The 22,824-nt window shown below is 37.0% G+C and overlaps 1 protein-coding gene across 1 annotated transcript in view; it reads right to left on the bottom strand.

The window, feature by feature from the left end:
• Positions 1-1,022: 1,022 nt before the first annotated feature.
• PLXNA4 (plexin A4) overlaps positions 1,023-22,824 on the bottom strand; it is a 925,294-nt gene continuing 903,492 nt past the window's right edge. The window contains exons 30-32 of the mRNA XM_089676880.1: positions 19,641-19,853; positions 9,682-9,832; positions 1,023-1,513 (exon numbers count right to left, since the gene is read on the bottom strand). Coding sequence (XP_089533006.1) covers positions 1,418-1,513; positions 9,682-9,832; positions 19,641-19,853 — 460 coding nt within the window. The 3' untranslated portion in view covers positions 1,023-1,417. The remainder of the gene's footprint in view (positions 1,514-9,681; positions 9,833-19,640; positions 19,854-22,824) is intronic.

Below are 22,824 nucleotides of genomic sequence, written 5' to 3'. Positions count from 1 at the left end.
CCTGGAATTTCAATGTTATTGTTTTAAAATGAGTAACTTGTTGCCACTCTTGTTGTCGATTTACTCAAGCAATGTCAAAATTTTCAAAAGGTGACATTGTATCCTGTTATCCCAAATAAAAATTGTGCTGATATTCTATTGCTTTAAGTTTTATTTTTTTGCATGAATATCAAAATTTGTGCTCCTAATCCAAATGGCAGTTAAAATGTTTGTATTCCAAGCCTTCAGAATATGTGTAATCCTTCCAAGGCTGAATAAATAAAATTAATGATGGTCTTCTCTGCTAAATGAATTACAGACTTTCTCTCTGTTTATGATGGACTTAAGTTTTGATGCATTGTGCTAGATAGTACAATCAATGTTTGATGTACAAAATGATATCATAAAACAAACCTTAATAATCTGATATTTACATAATTATAAATTAATAAATTGAGGTTTGCGCTAACACATTTTCTCTTGGTTCATTGCCTGCCACTGAAGAAACAACTCACTGGCAAAGTACATTTAATGAGGCAGGACATTTAATTGGCAGGACCATCCTAGAAAATGATCAGGCCACATTCAAAGTATACAATATAAAATGGAAAACTGAGTTTAAGCTGGTGCTTGTTTAAGGGCAAACTAAAGTTTCTTTGATAAGATCACTGTTCTGTGTACTGTAACATGAATACTGGATCATAAAATTAAAAACTCCTGTATAATATCTGAAACCATAAGTATGTACATGGAAAACTATATAGGTAATTTAGTAATGTTTCTATGTTTTATCAAAATATGTAAGATCCTTGGGGACATGGAAACAAAGCTGAACTGTAGAATTGGAGAGCAAACAGCTAATCCTCATTTCCAAGAGAGAAAAAAAATATGGATCTAAAAAAAAGAAAGAAAACTTCTTTCTTCTAATGGCCTCTGGGAGATTAAAGAAGGATTCTCGCATATTTCATTTTCATGTTCCATGTTTGAAGGCTTCCATGAAGAAATTTTTCAAGTCATTTTGTTGGGATATCAATCATGCCAACTTCTGCTGAAGAAAGGTTTTTATTTTATATTATCTGTCAAAATTCTTAATACTAAGTTCATGTTCCATCCATACCAGGTCATGGCAAGGAGAGGAGCTACAAGCAGCACAGCACTTAGGACCTTATAGTTTCCCATACTGATACGGATAATGTGACCATTTGTCTGCAAGCAGAGGTCTTAGCTAGAATGTTTTTGATTCCCAAAGTTGTCCACATTATATGTCCTTCCTTAATCCACTGGACATTATAATGTATCCATGAGGTTCATAGAAGGAAGAAGAGGAAGCAGAAGACCCTGCATCCAGTCAATCAGAACTTGCACTTGGTAAAGATGACAATCTTGACTGAGGCACGGCTTGGTTTATCCCTTCCAGGGTAACCTGGAAGGACAGTTTTCAGCTGTCTATACTCATCAGGGTAATGACTTGTTCTAATTTGTAGGCAAGTTTTTGTTTTCCAGCTTGGTCATCTTGATCTAAAGCTGTTAAAATCTGAAAAAACAGAAAAAAAGCAATTTTTAAGGATGCATATCGGTTTACATATATGAAGAGCTCATGCTCAATTTTTAGATGCGACATCACACAAAATGAAATATAACAGATGTAAGTAATATTTTAAAATCAGTAAAATAAAAAAATACTCTGGTGTGGGCTATGCCTTTGATATTTAAGAAAATACAGCAGAGAAAAAAATTTTAAAAAAAATTGCTCTTGTGCTGGCTATACTTACTCAAGTTAATACAGCAGAGAAAAGCAAGGAAGTCCGAGATCAAGCAGTGAGAATAAAATGTACATAATGACTAAAGCAATGTACTCCCAAGAACAACCCGAAGTGTATAAAGAACTCTGGATACAATATAAAATAACATCGGCTGTTAGGCTTCATATAACAGAAGCTATGGTTATGGAGTTTAGAAGTGTATATAAAGGACCCTAAAAGGTCTAGTAAACTTATTTTAGTAAATATGGTCATAAAACTACTACAATCCTGTTAGCTAACACCAACAACTACCACCCACAATCACAAGAAATGAAAATTGTTTTAAAATGCACTGTATCTAAAAAACAAAGCTTTAAGTTTTAGAAAGGTGATGGGTGCAAAAACCTATCATGTTTTTACTGCTGTCTGTGTTCCTGCCAAGAAAATTCAATCTCTTACTTTATCCTAGTGGCCATGATCACTGGGAGTACAAAAAATGTAATTGACATATAACCAGAGCAGAAATAATAGGGAATTATTCAAATGTAACACTTGTTCAAGTGACAGCTGCAAAAAAAAGGGTTCCCCTTGGGGAAAGAGTTCATATTATGTTCAGTTGTATCTACAAGATGGGTGGTGGTGAAGGGAAAATCTAGAATTATTAGTAGATTTAACTAAACATTAAATTAGCATTTTGCAAAAAAAAAAAACTAAAACATTTCCAAAGACATAGTTAATACTCATGGTATGGTAAGGAAACTGGCACTTCGGGCCCTGTATAGGACCATATTTAGCATTCATGCTGCTCTTTGTACATATTTACCCTTTTATGTAGTTCCCAACTCTTTTGTCACTAACCATGTTATATAAAAGGCCACACAGAGGTGTTACAGGGTACTGCAGGGGCACTTCCCACATGTTGTCTGTGCTTGGTCATGTAATCTATGACACCAGATCACATAACCGCATGCAGGGGACTTATGTGGAATCTTCCTTGTGCTGGCCTGTGACTTTCCCATACAGCTACACAATAGACTATCTGTTGCTTTCCTTATCAGTTAGTGTATTCTGCTTTTTTACTGTGTTCTTGAGGGGGCAGTAGAAGAAAGGCTCTGTTCTGGGATCCTCTAGAACAGGAGCCTAGTCATGCTTGTTTTTGCTGCAATCCCTGTTTCTCCATCACCGAACATACACAGACACTGCAAAGTGCATTCAATCTTAAATAGCATAATAAAAGTCAAAGTGGACATTGTAAAGTGAACCTGTGCATTGCACATATTGGGGAAGGAAAAAGGTTCATTTTAATTCCAGTTCCAGTGCTGCTGGTACTGCTGCTCTTATTGGTTACTGAGAACAAAGTGAGAAAAGAGGAGCATATTTCTCACTCCCCTTCTTCCCACATGAAGATGTTTGTGCTTAGGCACCTAACACCATCACATGGGAGTAAAAAAAAGAGTCCTCCTTCTTAAAAAAAAATGCAGGCAGACTCAATGGACCACTTTTTTTCTGCCGTCACTTTTCTATGTTTCTGTGTAAGCTCCAAGTTCTCCATGGGAAAACAAGCTTATGTTACATATATATAACCAATTTGGCAAATTTGTCTTAAAAGAAAAAAAAACTCACAACACATTATATTGCTCTCTATACACACAGCAAAAGAATACTCTGAAAGCAATATCACTAACCGAAGTTAACACGCTTTTTCTCCAAATCCAATTAGGACTTTGGAAGATATCAAGTATTGAAAAGCGCAGTTTGTAATGACTAATTATTTTGTGGCAAATGTCTGGCAAGAACAGACAGTAACACTTTCAAAAGGAGCACAAGTGGTTCACAAAGAGAAAGAGAAGAATCACAGTGACCTAGTAGTAATGAGATTAATTCATCAACACCCAGATAGAAGCTTTCAAACAAGCCGTTTGGCAATTCTACATTCTGGGTGAAAGGGAATAAAATGCAGTAAGCAATCAAGGGCCCTTTTCAGGAAATGTTTATGAACATGATTTTATAAAACACTAAACAAATATAACAGAATAACAACCACAAATTTCAAGCAGAGGCTTATGTTCATGTTTACAGACTGTTAAAATGTGCAATAAAAAGATAAATTATTATGTTTTTGGAGGTCTTCAATGTGCTTTAATTACAGTATTTAAGCTTCACAAAATATTAATTACGACTTCGCTGAAATTCTTAATATGCACAGCTTTCGTAAGTTTTTCAAAACACTTTTTTTCTGTATTTAGTTATGCATCTATTTAAATTACTCAGCTTCTGTTATTAGGATTGTCACTCAGATTATATGGACACCACAATGGCAACAGTGAATTAAAAAACAACAGCTATTTACAGTGTCATATTCAATTACGTTTTTTCTCTAAAGATGAGACAGTGTAATGGATACTGTTTGCGTAATTAGGACTGCAAATATTAAAATGTGTAAATGCTTTAAAATTAATTCATGAATCTGACCACAAATTAGACAGTGAGCATTAATAAGCAGAGCCACTTCAGGAAGAACGTCATTATGCACATATTACATGTAAAGTGGTATCATAAAAAAACTCTATGAAGAGGATCTACTAAAACTGGAACACACAGAATCTAGTGCAGCTGTGCACAGTAACCAATCAACTTTTAACTTCAGCTTGTTCAATGAAGCTTTGACAATAAAACCTAGAAGCTGACTGGTTACTATGCACTGCTGCACCAGATTCGGTGTGCTCTGGTTTTAGTATCCCCCTACCTTCCCCATGTGTAGTCATTATTAGCATTCCTCTAACAAATACAAAGCTGTGTGCAACCACTTCTGCCCAACATGCCATAGATTTCAATGGGAAGGCCTGGCATATACATAGCATGGTTCCTAATAAGAGCAAAGCTGGATGGGCACAGACTGCAACTTATTCTGAGGGTCCATTTACTCCAGTGAGTGTGCATACATGTGTACCAGTTAGCCATTGTTTTCAAATGGTTCTGATTGACATCTATGTGATGCATTTTTGTATGTATTGTCTGTTTTGATGCGTAAATGCACTTTATGAGGCCTAGCAGGTATTGGTGGCGATAGCAGTTAATGAAAAGGCATTAATGTTGCTAGCACACCTAAAAGTCATGAAAATATGCACATAAAAATATGAATCCAGCCTGTATGTTTGATCAGGTAATTTGTATATTAGGAGATCTTTTGCCTTACAAAAACTTAAAGATATACATGAACTATAAGTGGGGTAATTTTTACAAAACGATCAAGATCTTTTACATTACAGAAAAAAACTTACAGGGGCTGATTTATGAAAACCAAGTATGCTGTTCACTTTGCAAGAGAATTTTAACATTTCTTCCAACTTTTATCATCCAATCATGTTCAAGCAAAAACATTTTTTTTTGCCTGTGATTGGGAAACAGCCTATTTGTCTTTAGTAAATCAGCCCCATGATGGCTATATATTAACATATATTAACATAATTTGTTGCCACTTTAAAGTGGTATTAAACCCAAAACCAAAAACTATAATATATTGCAGCTTACTAATCATTAGATATGATGGAAGTATCACTTTTTTTTAGGCTTTTCCCCCTCTGTTTTCACCTGGTGATGTGGCCAATAACACACCTTTATTAGGGTGCCCCCAATATGGATGAAGGAGCACAGGGGGTTCCTTTGGACAGCAGCTTTATCAGTCTAGAGGGAGGGTAGTGTTAGATGTACTAGCCGATTTCAATACACTAACAAATGGAAACCAAACTGTAGCTAATTATTTATAAACAGTTACAGCTTTTTATTCCTTTGGGATAAAGGTGTTATATAAATAAATAAATAAAATCTACCCATTGCAAGCACCCCTGCTGGTGTTAAATGGTTTGCCTCATCTCTGTAACTGATACATTCTACTGGAGTATTTGTTCTTTTGAAAAACTAACAGACTTAAGCTGGCCAAAGATAGGTGGAATTTAAAAAACAAATTGGGGGAAAAGAATGTTCTAAGAAACTTTGCTAATTTTTCTAATCATTAGTGGGTCAAATGTTAGCGGGTCATATGTTAAAAGCAAACAAAATAGTTTGAAATGTTCTTACAATGTTCTGAGAATTTTTGTACAAATTTTCCTAAGACTTTTCCTAAGAATTTTCATTCAAAATTCTATCCACATATCGCCAGCTTAACTGGTTGGATCATCAGATGCAATTAGAAGAAAGAAAGCCTATAAAAGGAAATGAATGCAAGTTTCACATCTAAGAAATGGCAAGCTGCAATATAATACATGTTTTCTTTAGGGTTTAATACCACTTTAAGTGTTAGCAATTAATTTTTAGCATTTTGAATTTGTGTGCTGCTTAACCACTTCCAGTCCGGACACTTTTACCCCCTTCCTGTCCAGGCCAATTTTCACCTTTCATTGCTATCACACTTTGAATGACAATTGCACAGTCATGCAACACTGTACCCATATAAATTTTTTTGAATTTTTTTGAGACAGATAAAGCTTTATTTTGGTGGTATTTATCCACCACTGGGATTTTTATTTTTTTTGCTATGTAAATTAAAAAGTCCAAAAATTTTGAAAAAAGTGTTTTTCTTATAAAATTTTGCAAATAAATAGTATTTCATCATAAATCTTGGCCAAAATTTATCCTGTTATATTGTTAGTAAAAAAAATAACCCAAATTAGTTTATAACCAAAAAGTATAATTTTTAAACTTTTTTTTACATTTTTTAAATTTTTTTATATTATTATTTATTTTATTTTTTTTACCCTAGCAGTACAGTGTCACCATAGTGAAACTGTACTACTTGTGGGGGTGATGAAGATTATTTTTTTTTTACACTGATTGCTTTTACACACATAAAGGATGTAAAAGCAATCATTTCTCCTTCTCTCTAGCTGCATTCTTGCAGCCATTGAGAACTACTGAGTGAGCTGTGATTGGTCACAGCTTGTCACATGGTACAAGGCTGTTGTGAATATCCTTGTACCATGTGACCTCTGTGATCATTCACAGATTTCACATGTAGTAAGCAATGATGTCACAAGTAACATCTTGCTTACTACTCTGCATGTGACCACTGATTGGCCAATCAGTGATCGCATGATCGGGACCTCGTACAGAGGTCCCGTCCAACGATCGGTGTTACACTGTGTCCAGAGGACACAGCGGGCACCGGACTGCGGTGCTGCGCACTCCCAGGGAGCGCGCACAAGCAGGGTGCAGGGAGGCCGTTTATAAACGCCCACCTGAACCCTGCACTGCCACTGTCCGGCCGTTTATATACAACGGCCGGACGGGAGGTGGTTAATCATTTTCATAGTATTGTTTTATTTTAACAACCATTTCAGGTTAGGCAGAGGAAAACGTGATTATAACATATTAATATATTAGGCTTCCTTAACAGAAATCTAGCTCTGTTGAGGAAAATGCTAGTATGTGTTTTACATTTATTGGCTGTTATTTATGCAAGTTCGACCAAGAATGAAAAACAGAATTCCACATGTTATATACATATATACAAAAGAAACCTATGAAATTTGCCCCACTGTTCTCAGCTATTGAGCTGGCACACTGATATCAGTAGCCAATTAATTTCCGTCATCCAATAATTAAGTATGTTTTTAATTAGAATGAAGCATTTCCTGCTAGATTTGAGAAGGGCTGAGCAATGAGATGTGTTGTGCAATGAGATGTATCCTGCCATAAAGCAGAGAAAGCTATTAACACTGAGGGATTAAAACTCTCAAGTTAAGTTTGACTTTGCTAGCTGTATACAAAATCATCACACCATACAAATTACTTAGTATCCAGAGATTCATTATCATAAAACATACAATGTGTACTATATTCTGCCTGTGTCTCTATCAGTATGTTTCCAAATATATTTCTGAACAGGGTCCATATGTTTTCTTAATTTCTTTGTTGATATGTCGATGGCTCCCCAGATGTTCTATGTCATTCTCAAATGCTATACTCATCACAGAGCTGGCATCACTTCATAAGCTTGTCTCATTTCTTAAATTTCAGATAAAATGTTAACCAATAACAGATGTACAGCACACTGATCTTCTGCTTAACATTTCCAGTTTGCAAGTGTGAGTTGGAAGAGGATGTCATATAAGGTGTACAATGATTTCTTAAATGGCCATTAGCAAAGCTTGCTAAATAGATACTGACTCTCAAATGAAATCGTTTCTTTGTACTATCTGACTGCAAAAGTCAAATACAATTTAAAACCTATGCTAATTTTTGATCACTAACATAAGGATAATTAAAAAAATCAAGAAGCTGGCATACTAAAGTTATTGCAGATCTTTGGCCAATATACATCAAAGTTGTAAATTCAATGTTTCAGCTTTATTTTTCTAAAAAAAACTACTTTGAAAAGGAAATGGAATCCAATAAACCTAATGTTTTTTTCAGTGGCAACATCTAATTTAAAGGATTACATTTAACCTCCCTGGCGGTATGATTATTTCAGATTTTTGGTGCTGAAAGCGGTACCATTTTTTTGCATGGAAATATGTATTTTTTTTATTGTAGGCTGTAATTTTTAGGAAAAACTCACTGAAATCTGTCCGAACAAGAGTCTAGTAAACATCCCGGGTATGATAAAATTTGAAACACAAAATCATAAATTATAATTTAATAAATAATCATAAAAATAATATAAAAATAATAAAAAATTTAATTCAATAATATAATCAAACCAAAAACACTGAAATGTGAAATATAGCGCCAAGTTCGCACATTGCTGAGCTCAGTCGCAAAATCGTTTTCAGTGTCTGATGACGAATTTCCCCACGAATCATTATCACTCAATTCTGCAAGTGGTTCTGATTTACTATCGCTGTTCTCTAGCTGATCTAAACCGCTTTTGACCTAAAGGGACACTTTTTGGACGCCATGGACATTTCTCAGTTTCCAGGCAGAAAGAACAGACAAAATGCAGGCAGGGCACAGGACAAAGCACTAGGGACAATATGTATGTGAAATTGGTTGAGACAGCAATGTTTTACTATGTAAAATGTAAAAAAAAAAAAATGACATTTTTTAAAATTTTTAAATTTCCCGCCGCCGGCGGCGCCCGTACGTCCCGACGTCACAGGGACAGGACACAGAAGCCGGATGCCGGCATCGGCCGGAGGAGATGGCCGGGGACGCTGCAGGGGACACATCGTGGGAGTGCAGGGTAAGGTAAGTAAAGAACACATGCCGGAGCAGCGCCGCATGGTATTCCCGAGTGTAGCTCGGGGTTACCGCTTTTGGTACTGAAATGTTACCCCGAGCTACACTCGGGTATACCGCCAGGGAGGTTAAGCAGAAATTCATAATAAAACAGAAATCTTTTTTGCCTAAAACAATTTGGTGACTTAAAATGATTTCCCTGACCTGCAGACACTAGTTGCTTAATACGGCCAGCAGCCAGACAACTAGAATTTTCCAAAGGAGAGCAGAAATGATTTTCCTCAATTTCTCTGACAAGCTTATATACAAGGCATATATATATATATATATATATATATATATATATATATATGTATTAAGCTATATACAGTATACTGCATATGAACATCTATATATTACATATATATATATATATTTATAGATAATATATATATTTTATATATATAGTATCCAGAGAGCACAATATTAGATTTTCCCTCTGTGGATGTCTCTGTCTAATTGAATCTCCATAGAGCCATGTCTGAAAAGATCAAAGGGGAGAAAGGAGTGGTCCATGATTACCTCTTCTGATGCATTCTGTTTTAAGTTTTTTAATTGTGATTCAGCTACTCACCTCTGCAAACAGGCTTTTTTCAGCATATCAGTTATAGATAGTCTAGTAAACATGTTTAAAGGAGTCTAGAGCCTTACCTGCTGGCCAATCCACAGTAATTGGCTTAAAAATCAATTCCAGTTACAAAAATGTATTATTTTAATAAAGAGGGGTAACATCATGTAAACTTACCTCTTCACTATACTTCCCCACATATGAGTAGATCTCTGAGAGTGCACTCATCGTGTTAAACTCATTCATGTGCATACGAGACTGCTCTGCCAAATACGCATTCATATCTTGGTCACTTATAGCTGGCATTTTGGCAATGTCGGAATAGTACCTGAAAGCAGAATGACAAACCTTATATGTGAAGTCCATAATAAGTATATTCAATCTGTAAAAATATTTATTCAAAAATGCAACTATTTTCCATTTCAGTCATCTCTTAATTTTTTAACTATTCACCAATACTGATTTGTCTGTGTAAAAACTACAAAATTCACTCCCCACTGCTGGCTGATTCTCATTATAAATACATTTAGTCTAAACTGATCAGCCTGTTCATGCATATACAGTTCTGTTTATTGCAAATGTACAGAATTTGAGAGGGAGGAAGAGGAAGATGGAATAGGATCAAAATCAGATGTTCAGCTTCTCTAGAATATTTATATAATCACACTAGCAAGGATGATTCCTGTTCCTTATCTTCATTTTGAAAATGGATCTAGTTGTATATTAGTCATACACTGTAGGAATACTTTGGCCCTTTAACTCTAAAGGTATGGAACAGTCATATGGTACAAAGCATGTATATTTCATACTCTCCTTTACTTCCTTTAGAACCTAATAGGACTTGCTGAGTTCTGTTCTGTCTGTATATAATGGATACAAGATGTTGGCTTCATTATGACTGTTCATACATAAGCATAGAGAAAGCTTCCTGCAGCTTGAGAATGAAAGACGACATGAGATCTTAACATAACATTGTATCTTTCTTCCAATGGTTTCCTTGGACTCACTATTCAAGTGGATGATGCCACATAATAAAGCTTTCAGAAATTGTAGTCTATTTAGTCATGCACAGGAAATACATCACTAAAATGTCATTGTAATTGTATCTTCCGAAGAGCAATATGGTAGCTAAACAATTATCAATCTTGCCTTGCAGTGTTGGAGTTCTGAATGTATTTAGTAACAGAAGTGGTACTACATGGCATTTTCTCCAAATGTTTCTAAAGGTTTCCTCTGGAGAAAATGTATTCCACCCACATGTAAAATATGTGCTTTTACCCAAATGAGTCCTGTTTCTGAAACATTAATGGGTCATAAGAACTTTATACTGTAATCGCTGCTCTTCTTTATCTAAATCAATGAAGAATATGTTGATATTATATAAGTGAACAAAATATATATAAACCAGTACTTTTTTTCTCACACACACCACTATTATTCTGAAGAACAACAGGAATTTGTTATAGGTTTCCTTCTCTTACCCTTCTACCGGTGGTTTAAATGTGAAGCCTCCTTAACTAAAGATAATAATGGCATTGAGTTCTTCAATATTGATTAAATATAGTACATGCAAAGTATGTACTGTATGGATGGACATAATTCAATTTTAACTGTACTTCAACTAAACATTAAACAAAGAGCAGTACAATGGTAAAGTGGTTAGCACTTCCACCTCACAACAGGGACTCCGGTTCATAGACATGCTGGTAGGTAAATTGGATCCTGTCTAAAATTAGCCATAGCATGTGTATGAATGAATGTGAGTTAGGGACCTTAGATTGCAAGCTTCTTGAGGATATAGACTGATGTGAATGTACAATATATATATAAAGCGTATCCAAAATGCCAATATCATGGATTACCTTTTTTGAAGCTAAAATCTGCTTTGAACAGCATGACCTGACTCTGGGTTTGCATAAACCTTTGGAGTAAAGGAACTGTTCATGGTCACCACCAAAAGGGTTCTGCTTGGAAATGAGATAACTGATAGCACTGAGCTAACTAAGTAATCCATGTGACAGATGCAACTTTTCAAAACATAGCAGAAAGGACTCAGAGTCAGGAGGTAGCTGGCAGTATTGTTAGAAATAGAATTCCCTTCAAAAAAAGACTGAGGGGGAGATTTACTAAAACTGGAGTATACAAACTCTGGTGCAGCTCTGCATAAAAACCAATCAGTTTCCAGGATTTATTGTCAAAGCTTAATTAAATTAGACGCTGGTTGGCTACCATGCACAGTGGCCCAGATTCAGCTCCAGTTTTAGTAAATCAACCCCTATATATATCATATTGGCAGTTTTGTCAGAGACTCCTAGGACAAGTGAATATGTATAATTTTGAAATACAGTATGAACTTTGAATCAACAGTTGTACTTTAAAAAATGGAACTTACATAGCATTTTTCTGCCCTTGTGAAAATGGATGGAGATGGCCATGTAGTTTTCCATGCCTGTGTAACTCATCTGTAAGTTCCATTTTATAAAAATATCCCCAATAGCTAAAGCAAATTTGTTGCAAACCCAAGAACATTCAAATTTCATTGTAGTAGATTCCCTCAAGATTTTCAGACTCATCAAGGAGTGTTGTATTCTCCATGTCCTTCATCCCTGGTGTAATTCCAGTGTGAGCGGACGTTGCATGAAGAAGGCAATCAGTCATTGCCATTCGCATCTGTGCTTTGCTGTCAACTAGTTAATTAGACTCAATCATTTACATATTTAATTTCTTCAGTCTGACATTCTGTGCACCAAAGCAGTCTGCAACATGATACATGATTTTATAATTAGGAGTAAATTCTGATATACTAAAATAGCTGACAGGTGTCCTGTAGACACCTATTAAGCACAGAAACTGAGTTTAGGCATCTGCCAAGTTAAGGGAAAATACTGTGAGGGAAAAAACTGGACACCGGCATCTTACATAATATAAACAGTGGTCTGGCTAAATACACAGCTGCCATTCAATAATGGAAGTTGACATTTTTTATTACGTTAATCTTCAGCTTTAGTTGCCAAGAATCTGGTAAGATCAGTTGGGTTTAAAAACCTTATGTGACACTGAGGCCACTTCATTCTACTGAACTGGCAGAATGCATAATCTGAAGTATGCCACTAGGAAAAAATGGCTGATTGCAATTTAAAGTGTGATTGACACAAATTAAAGTTTACAGAGAAAAAATAGCATATTCATTACACCTCTGCAATATACAGGCGTACCTCAGTTTACGTAATTTTTGGTTTACGAATGAAAATCCATTGCAAATAATGCCTCGGTTTATTAATTTTTTTCGCAATACGAACGGATTAATTGGTTTTCAATGCATTTACGATTTTTTTTAATCATGTCCCTGTACAGTACTATGCCTTTAAAGTGCACTTTATAAAGAGTTTTGAACAGATAAGATTTTTTTTACTTTTTTCTGACCTCCGAAACGGATTAATTGCTTTTCAATGCATTTACAATTTTTTTTTTAATCATGTCCCTGTACAGTATTTATGCCTTTAAAGTGCACTTTATAAAGAGTTTTGAACAGATAAAATACTTTTGTTTTACTTTTTTCTGACCTCCGGAACGGATTAACTGGTTTTCAATGCATTCCTATGGGAAACCGCATTTCAATTTATGAAAATACGAAAAGTCCCGCAGAATGCATTAAATTTGTAAGCTGAGGTACGCCTGTATGTGCATTTTATTCGTTCCTGCAATGCTGCAATTACAAAAAATACTGGTTGATCTGAAGAACTCCTAATTTCCTGTTAACATGCTCCTTACTTCCTGTTTTAACTGAACTGCAGTATCTCTGCTGTACTAAAATTCCAAACTGTGTTATCAACTGTACCCAGTTCTTCTCTGTTGAACTACAGAACACCTCCCCATCTCTTCATCTCTCCCCTTTTCCATCTTCATAACCCCTCCTGGTTTCTTCCTGCCTGCCCTCCCTCCCCAGCACACACTGTTTGCTATTTGTCCCTATTTTCTGCTATCACATGCTCTGAAGTGGTCCCCAAAGGGAGAATCAGCAGGTGTTTCATTCTCATGCAATCAGGGGAACAAACGGCAGGCAGCTTGTGTGAAGGGGAATGCAGAAATAATCAAGGGGTGGTTGTAAAGATGAGCAGAGGTGGTGGTGTTCAGCAGGGAAGAACCGGGCAGGGTTCACAACACAAGAGATTAAGATTTCAGAGGTGATATGTTGTCAGCCTAAACAGGAAGTTTAAATCCCATTGGTTATCTAGAAAGCCAACAGGTATTTTTCTGTATTTGCATTAAAGAGGTAAAACATACTGGGAGGTGCATAGATTGCAGAGATCTACTGAATATTTGTTTTTTCCAAACATATACTTTAAATCTTTAGGATTTAGGATCCAAAGTAAATGTCAAGATTTCATTTGAGTTAAATCCAGAATTGTGAAAATTTGGACAGCAGCCCTGTTATTCTTTTAACTGTTCCTAAGTGCTGTATGTCTAAGAAACTAAGACACAGCAAAAGAATGTTGCTTTCCAAACTGATTTCTATACTATAGTTTTTATTATGGTTTAGAAAGTGAGCAAAAAAATCAAATAGATACGTTTGCACATTTCACCTTAATTTTTCTAATCTAAATACACTTTATGAATTTATAATACATACACATACATATATATATATATATATATATATATATATATATATATATATGTATATATATATATATATATATATATAATTAAAAGGCACAGAGAGGGCACAAACACCTCATGCATTATCATTAACACATTATTAAAGTGTATAAGAAAACTAAATACACTCACAAACCATGAGACCATAAAACAGAGTAAGAGCATGAAGCACATAGTTCAAGAAAGTAGCCATAGCTCTGAGGAAAGGGGTCATTCCCCCGAAACACAGCAGCCGGTCATCTCATCTTGTTTCCTGCCAGAGGTGGAGAGCAGATTTTTGTATTATGTGCTTCATACTCTTACTCTGCCTTTAGCTCACTTGGCTTGTTATTATGTTTACTTTCCTTATACCCTTTAATAAAGTGTTAGTAATAATGCACTAGGATTTTGCACCCTTTCTGTTTATGTTTTGTGCAGTGTTGGATTTCCTGGAGCTGTGACACATGCTTGATGAAGGGGTCCTGCGAGACTCCGAAACGTTGCCTTGCTGTAACTATGTGATAATTCATTAAAACCTTTGGACCCATATTGGTGATCCTTGGTGTGCTAGTGACATTTTTCCTTGCTAAAAAAGAGGGGGGGCACAAGGGGTCTAATGATCAGTTCTTCAATTCTATAAAAAGAAAAACAGAGGGCACAGTGACCTAGTGCATTATCGTAAAAAATGTATTGGAAGGATAAAAAAAAAAAGTATTGGACTCACAATAGGCAAACAGGTCAAAGGCACATGACACTAAACAGCGGTGTACAATCCACATTGCATACAAGTCCAAAAAAATGGAACCCTGGACTTCCAACAGGCTAACACATTTCGAGGTCTCAACTTCTTCCTCAGAACCACCAAGCAGTGAGTTTGTACTTCTCTTATATATGTTAGCTAATGCAGATTCTAGAAACACATGTGGGCCATCCCTGGTTGTACCAGAGGTGGTGTGCCTTCTGTTTGTTTTTCTTTGTATCCAGTGACATTGGACTACCCCGGTCTGTTGAGGGCAGCAAGGAGTGCACTTTCCAGGATATCTGTGATGTTACCATAACCCTAGCCGAGTTCATCCCGAAGCGCAGGAGTACAGAGTTGTCTGTGTTTTCTTCAGTTCTATAAACTCTGATGCATTTCACATATAGATTCTTATCATGAAATGTAAAATACAGGGTACCAGTGCTTTTAACAAACACTAGTCAGAAGGTTAATTTGTATTCCAGTAAATACATACACGGGTTCGTTCTGGAATTAACATCCTGTGCTTTGATTCTGTGATAGCTGGTACAGGTAGAGACAACAGTAATAAAAATAAGAATTCTTTCTTTTTAATGAAAAACTTAACACCTATTGTGGTTTTTTTTATTCAGTAAAGAGTCAAATCATCTACACAGATTTATGTTAATGGTTCCCTTACTTGTTTATTAGGAATCTTTCAGCCAGAACCTGAAGACCAATTTATAGCAATGTACAAATGCACTGAAGCAAAATGACATTGCACCTGCTGCTGTGTGTCAACATGATATGTTTAACACTGCACAAATGCTGTCTGCGTTAACAACATATTAGGCACTGGGGAAAAGGTGCATTGGTTATCATGCTATCTTACACATTTTATCAGCCCAGCACTTTGCACATATGTGCAGAATGAGTATATTTACAAGAAGCCTCCCTACATAGCAGATTCATATTCCAGCAGTACTCTGGTATCCTGTAGAAGAGGAACTGTGTTAGCATAGCAAGAATATTTATTTTCCCATGTTTTAGTTTGAAAATAAACAGAAGACTTAATTTATTGCTGTTTGGAAGACAATTTTTCTTTTAGATGCTTTTTTAAATGAAACATCTCTTCCACTAACTTTGCATTATCTTCCTTTACTTGTACTTGTCTTCTTTGTTGAAAGTGCCTTAATTTATATGTTTAAATAGAACAATAGTGAATTAAATGCATCCCCTATAAAATGACCATTGACTGCAAAGAATATGTATACAGTAAATATAAACTATTAGTTCAAATCAGGGTTGTGCGATGTTGGTCCATGTACTTTAACTTATGCCCTGTAGACACAATCAGAATATCGGAAGAATGGCCATTGTTTTTTTTTTTTTGCATGCTAGTCTCATATCGAAAAATTTTAACTTTAGGCTACTAAAGTTCCGAAAATTCTTGTACGACAGAATACAACTTTGGAAGTGATGTAATATATTATACTATATTATATTGTAATGTATTCTTTCAATTCTGAGCATGCGTGGTCTTGGCTTCTTGATTTTTTTTGGATGAATACTGTTTAAACGGAAATCTTTCACTCAGTAATTGTATGAGAACATTTTTTTGCTTGTCCCTTCAGATATTGTCGTATTGACTGTCGTGATCGGCTGTCAACAATGTGTACTAACAATCAGATTATTGTACGATCCCTCGTGTCATCCAATTTTCTGATTGTGTGTACTAAGCATTACCAATTTTTATAAAGGTAAAGAATGTGGCTAGACACTTTCAGATTAAGTGGAATTTATCTCATATTGATGGCACCTTTACAGCTCTGGTGATGGGCTTTTGTTCACTTCAAGCGGGTTTTGCATTCATATACAAGTCTATAGAAATGTGGAACCTGCTTGAAGCGGGTCAAAATGCAAGTCAGAAGGATAGCAACTGTAGGTCAAATGTACCAGTCAATGAATTCTGAATGATTTCAAATGCATCTCCAACTGTTGTCAAACTGATGCCATCTACACAAGCTCAATGCCTATTGTCACAGTCCTTTAGACTGCTGTGCCAGATCAGCAGAGATACAGGGGACTACTGTATAGCTAGGTTTTATATGCAAGCTATTTTTTTTTATTTGATTCCATGTACTACCGCAGTGTTGCAATAGAAATTCCTAAAGGGAACACCTTACATGTTGTGCACATTTTCATCTTGTACAGGTGTGTCTACTGGTTAAGACATAGGAGAGGCTGAATATATTGGACACAAAGGGCAGCCAATTCCTGACTGTCTGACTGTACAAGTGCAATAAGATTGGTATTAAATGGAAGTATATAAAAAAAAAATACAGATGTACCCATCTTCAGCTAGCAAACAGAATTTTACCTAAAATCTTATTTACATTTTGTTTTCAGTTCACTAGCACCTATGATGTTAACTTACTGTTTAAATCTGTTTTCACACTGGTTCGCCTCAAAAGCGCTTGAAAAATGACTAGCATTTTTGGAGCGTTTTTGAGGCGTTTTTCAAGCGGAACATCCTGGGCAAGTGACTTACTTTTGTAGCTCAAATTGGGCAGATTTGCACGTTTTTATTCCCAAAACCTAGCAACAAATGATGCAATAGATGATATTCGGCACAATTCACTAAGCGCTATCTTACCGCATCCGAGTATGCAGTAGGATACCGCAGAGCATTTAAAAAAAAAACATTTTAATTTACTAAAAAATGCTACTAAAATACAGCATGAGTTATTTTATCAAGTCATGCGGTATTTTAGCAGTGAAAAACATGAGTAATGTTTCAGCTGTCAGCAGGGTTCCCCACTGACAGCTGAATGTAAAAGAAAGAATTGCCGGGAATTAAAAAATAATTAAAAACTGGCGTGGGGTCCCCCCCTCCATCCATACTAAGCCCTTTGGGTTTGGTGTGAATTTTTAAAAACTGTCAAGCCAGCAGAGCAGTCAGATGGCCGGGAGCCAGTGTTGGGAGAAGAGCTTTTTTTCTTCTTTTTTTGACTGGCGGCAGCGGCGGGCATTGTGATTGACGTTGGATCTACTTCGGAGGACATTCTTTTTTTCCCTTCTTTCAATAAAGGACTTGTCAAAGACTGTCTCCAGTTTTTTTTTCACACTACACTTTTTTTTGTGAATGGGTAGCGGTATCATGTACCCCATGCTCATTCACATGGGGGGGCTGAGATCTGGGGGCCCCCTAAAGGGGGCTTCCAGATTCCGCTGCAGACTCCCACAACCACAGCCCAGAGTTGTGGGGAACAGGCCCTTGTCCCCATAAACATGGAGACAAGGTGCTTTGAGGCGGAGCCCCCCTGCCCCAAAGCACCCCCCATGTTGAGGGCCTGGTATGGTTCAGGAGGGGGGGTGCTCGCTCATCCCCCCCTTTCCTGACCTGCCAGGCTGCATGCTCGGATAAGGGTCTGGTATGGATTTTGGGGGGGACCCCACACCTTTTTTTTTAATTTTGGCATGGGGTTTCCCTCAAAATCCTAACCAGATCCAAAGGGCTTGGTATGGATGGACGGGGAGAACCCCTCATTTTTTCTTTTATTTTGTAACTGTCGGCTTTTTTTTTTTTTTTACATTCAGCTGTCAGCGGGAAACCCAGCTGACAGCTGATTACTCATAGATTGTTAGGGACTCTGCGGCCCCCCATTCCGTAACAACCCATGACAGTACTGACAGATACAGTACATACCGCAAGCCTGAACCACAACTTAATTATCGCATGAATTGAATTATTTATTTCCTTTTGTGAATTGACTTTAAGGTTTTTTTAAGCGGTACGTACCAGGTGTTGTTGCTATTTTCAGTAAATACCGCATACTAGCAATAGTGAGTTGACATTTTCAGTAAGCTTATCCCAGACCTTCCCATATGTGTGGTGCATTTTTGGACCATTTTTTTAAACGTTTTTGGAGCATTTTTGAAGCAGTTGCCATTCATTTAGATGGGAAGGAGGCATTTTTGAGGCATATTTTTAACTCCCCAAACATGCCTCAAAGAGTTTTTACACAGCACTGCAAGCGCAACGCCTAAGTGTGAAAACATACATAGATATACATTCACAAACACAGGGAAGTAGATTTATTGAGCTTTTCAGGTGTTTTTTTTATGCAAAAATGCTTCAAAAACCCCTCAGTGTGAAAGCAGCCTAAGGAAAAACTGCCATGGAAGAAACATGGAGAATATCATTACTTAGTTCTGCATCTGAGGTTACAAGCGCCTCTTTTTTAGCTGTTTTTGGTCAGTGATTCCAGTATTATGTTAATGGCAGCCCTTATGTTTTTTCCAAGGTGAATTTATTTTAACTATATTAGTAATTAAAAACATAGCTGACCTAGCAAGAGATCAAAAACAGCATAAAAAACTGTATTTAACAAAAAAAAACTTTTTGCTACTCCGGAGTGGCAACATTTTTAAAGCAAATTTGTCAATTTGTGGTGATAAATATATGTCTATTCTGTCGTTGATAAATACCATGAGGTGTATTGTACAATGGACAACAAAACTAAAAGTATGTGGCATGGTATGTACATTAGCGATCTTGAGATGACTATTTTTAACACCTTGATGACTTGCATTAAAACTATTAAAATGAACATTTTGGCAATTTTACCCTTTGACAAAAAGAGAACCATACTGTAGTGTGCTTTTTCCTTGTTAGTGTATATCAAATAGAGATGAACACTTGTGCATTTTTTGTGACACTGCTTTAATGCTACACAATTGCAAGATAAAGTTATATAACCGTGTTTTCAAAACATACCTTTCTACCCAGTTTTTATAACTTGGGATGTCCTTGGCATAGAGAAGCTTGTTTGAAGGTGAATCTTTGCCTAAACGGTGCTCTGAAGTTGAGCATGAGTCCATAAATGTTTGAGCCACCACAGAAAGACAAGCATCTGTAATGCTGTTCTTGTGGATGTCAAAGACAAACTGAGGATTTTTGATGACATTCACCCAGAACCTCAACGGTAAGCTGGCAAGAAATAGAAATTTTTGGTAAATACTTTAAAATACACAGAATAAAATAAAACAAAAGACAGCTACATAATTAAATACACTGAAATGAATACAGAATATACGAGCTGTTTTACCTGCATAGGAAATTATAATTCTGATCTGAAGGTCTTGTGTTTAACCACTTGCCTACCGGGAACTTATACCCCCTTTATGTCCAGACCAATTTTCAGGTTTCAGCGCTGTCACAGTTTGAATGACAATTGCGTGGTCAAAAAACATTGTACCCATATAAAATTTTTATTATTTTTTTCACACACATAGAGCTTTCTTTTGTGGTATTTAATCATCGTTGGGTTATTTTTTGCGCTATAATAAAATTTTGCACACAGGTAATTTTTCTCCTTCACTGATGTGCATTGATGAGCCTGCACTGATGGGTACTGATAGGCTGAACTGATGTTGTGGCACTGATGAGGCAGCACTTGCCGGCATTGATGAGGAGCACTGATGATGCTGCAGTGATATACAGTAATGATGTTCACTGATAGGCGGCACTGATTGGAACTGATAGGCGGCACTGATGGGTGTGACTGACTGATGACACTGATTGACAGCCCTGACTGGCAGCACTGACTGATGGCACTGACTAGCGGTACTGATGGGCAGCACTGATGGGCGCAACTGCTGAGCAGCACTGATGGTTGGAACTGCTGGGAAATGGTGGGAGGCACTGCTGGGCAGTGGTGGGAGGCACTGCTGGGCACTGGTGGGTGGCACTGTTGGGCACTGGTGGGTGGAAATGCTGGGCGGCACTGCAGGGCACTGATCATCAGGGCATTGATCATCAGTGCCGATCTGCTCTGTGACAGATGCCGGTTATCAGCAGTACTTTCCTCATGCTGTGACAGCATGAGGAAAGTGCTGCGGATAGCTGGCAACTGTATTTACTCCATGATCCGCTGTGTCATTGGACAGCTGATCACGTAGTATAAGGCCGCTGTGATTGGCCTCTTACCTCATCATGTGATCAGCTGTGTCCGTAGGACACAGCGATCATGGAGATCGCTGGGTGCACGCCTCTGGGGGCTAGCAGGAGGGCACATTCTGGGAGGACATCATATGACACCCGAGCCAGAACTTGGTAACCACGCTGTAGCCATCATTCAGCTATAGTGCGGTTACCAAGTGATTAAAGTTGGTCTAAAGGGAAAACATTAGGGAATGCATTAAGGTAAAAATGTAACAATATTACCACCTCATCCTCTAATTGCTTATCTGAGTCCTCACTCAATCCAGTACTGTGCTCGTCTGCAACAGCTCTCTCCTCCCTCCCCTCTTTCATAGGCCAGGGAAGCAGCGGCAGGAACCATTGGCTCTTGCTGCTGTCAATCAAATCTTGTGAGCGGACAGTGGGGTACAGGGCCAGCAGAGCTGTGTTTGCTCACATCACACAGCAGGGCTCGAGAGTGTGCCCATATGTGTACTCAAAATAAATATATAAATATATAGATCAATAAATGTAAAAATATAAATATGTGACCAAATAAATAAATAAACATAGAAATATATATAAATATGTGACCAATTCATATAATATAATCCATGAAATACTCCCAAATAAATGATATAAAATAAATATCAATGCATAATAAATAACTGTGTATCATATGGACCACAAGTGATCACATATACAATTAATCTAGTGTCTAGGATCAATGATCAAAATCATCGGGGTTATTTATTTTGAGTGCATTTATTTAGAGCGCCACACTATTTATTTATAGAGTTCACACTGTATTAGGTATCAGCAGGAGAGTGTTGGCAGCTTAAGGTTGGTCTTTCACCATTTATAGCGCAGGAGGATTTCTGACTATTTTTAGGTGCCCATATGTGTGCCACTATAGGAAGCAAATTCCTATGGCGGCATATGAAGAAGAGGAGGAGCCTACATCACTTGCAGGGGACCCCAAAAGAGGAGGATCAGGGCAGCTCTGTGCAGGTAAGTATAAACCTACTTCTGCAACAGTTAAGTAATGCACCTTGGTCAAAGACCTACTCTAGCCAGTAGACTGGAAAATTAAATATGAGCAGCACAGTGATCAGGTCATCCAGTGTTCTCCAATCCTATCAGCCTGTTCACTGTGTTAAACTGAAAGCACTGTGAATGGAAATGGAGCCTTCTAGCCTCAGGATTCTGACAATACATCTTCCAGTCTGTTGTACAGGGGAATATAAAAAGCTAAAGCTTATTACATATTACATTTGAACATTTCAATCAATTCATAACTGGACTGAATGATATTTTCATGCCAGCAATATATCTGTCTGGATTTCAGTTTCTGAGTGAATTTATCAGTATTTGCAACACTTAACATGACTCAATTATTCCTATTATTCATCAGTTAGTCCCATCTACAAGTAAGCATCACATGATGCATTCTATTACCTAATTAGACAGTAATGCCTCCTCTATAAATATATGCCTCTTTTCACCTTGTTATTAGTAGGCTGAACTCATTGACTTCAGAACTAAGGACAATTAGCAGCCCCCTATCCAAACCTTTTCATTTTAACAACCTTAGGACAACCCTATAACAGTTTTACTGTTACAGGGCAGCCCTCCTATACAAAATCATGTAAATAAATGTGATTATGCACTTTCGCTATAGGGCACCGCCTGCAACTTACTTCTGCTGTGAACACTCACAGCAGAAGCCATTCTGTGAATCCTGGTGAACGGACGTTCACCGGCACCTGCCAATCGTCAGACAGGACAAAGAACAGAGCTCTGCCTATGTAAACAAGGCAGAGCTCTGTTCTGACAGGGAGGGAAGTGAAAGATTGTGTGTCCCTGCAAAGCTTATAGCTAGGCACACAATTAACCCTTGATCACCCTAGATGTTAACCCCTTCCCAACATTTTTATTTTTAGCACTGATCACTGTATAAGTGTTCACTGGTTCCCACAAAGTTTTAGTTAGTTTCAGT

Source organism: Staurois parvus, unplaced genomic scaffold (assembly GCF_062004578.1).
Source record: "Staurois parvus isolate SC_StPar_1 unplaced genomic scaffold, SC_StPar_1.0 ptg000175l, whole genome shotgun sequence".
In the NCBI taxonomy this organism is placed as follows: domain Eukaryota; kingdom Metazoa; phylum Chordata; class Amphibia; order Anura; family Ranidae; genus Staurois; species Staurois parvus.
The sequence above is the reverse complement of the archived record's forward strand: the minus strand, read 5'-3'. Positions and strand labels throughout refer to the sequence as shown.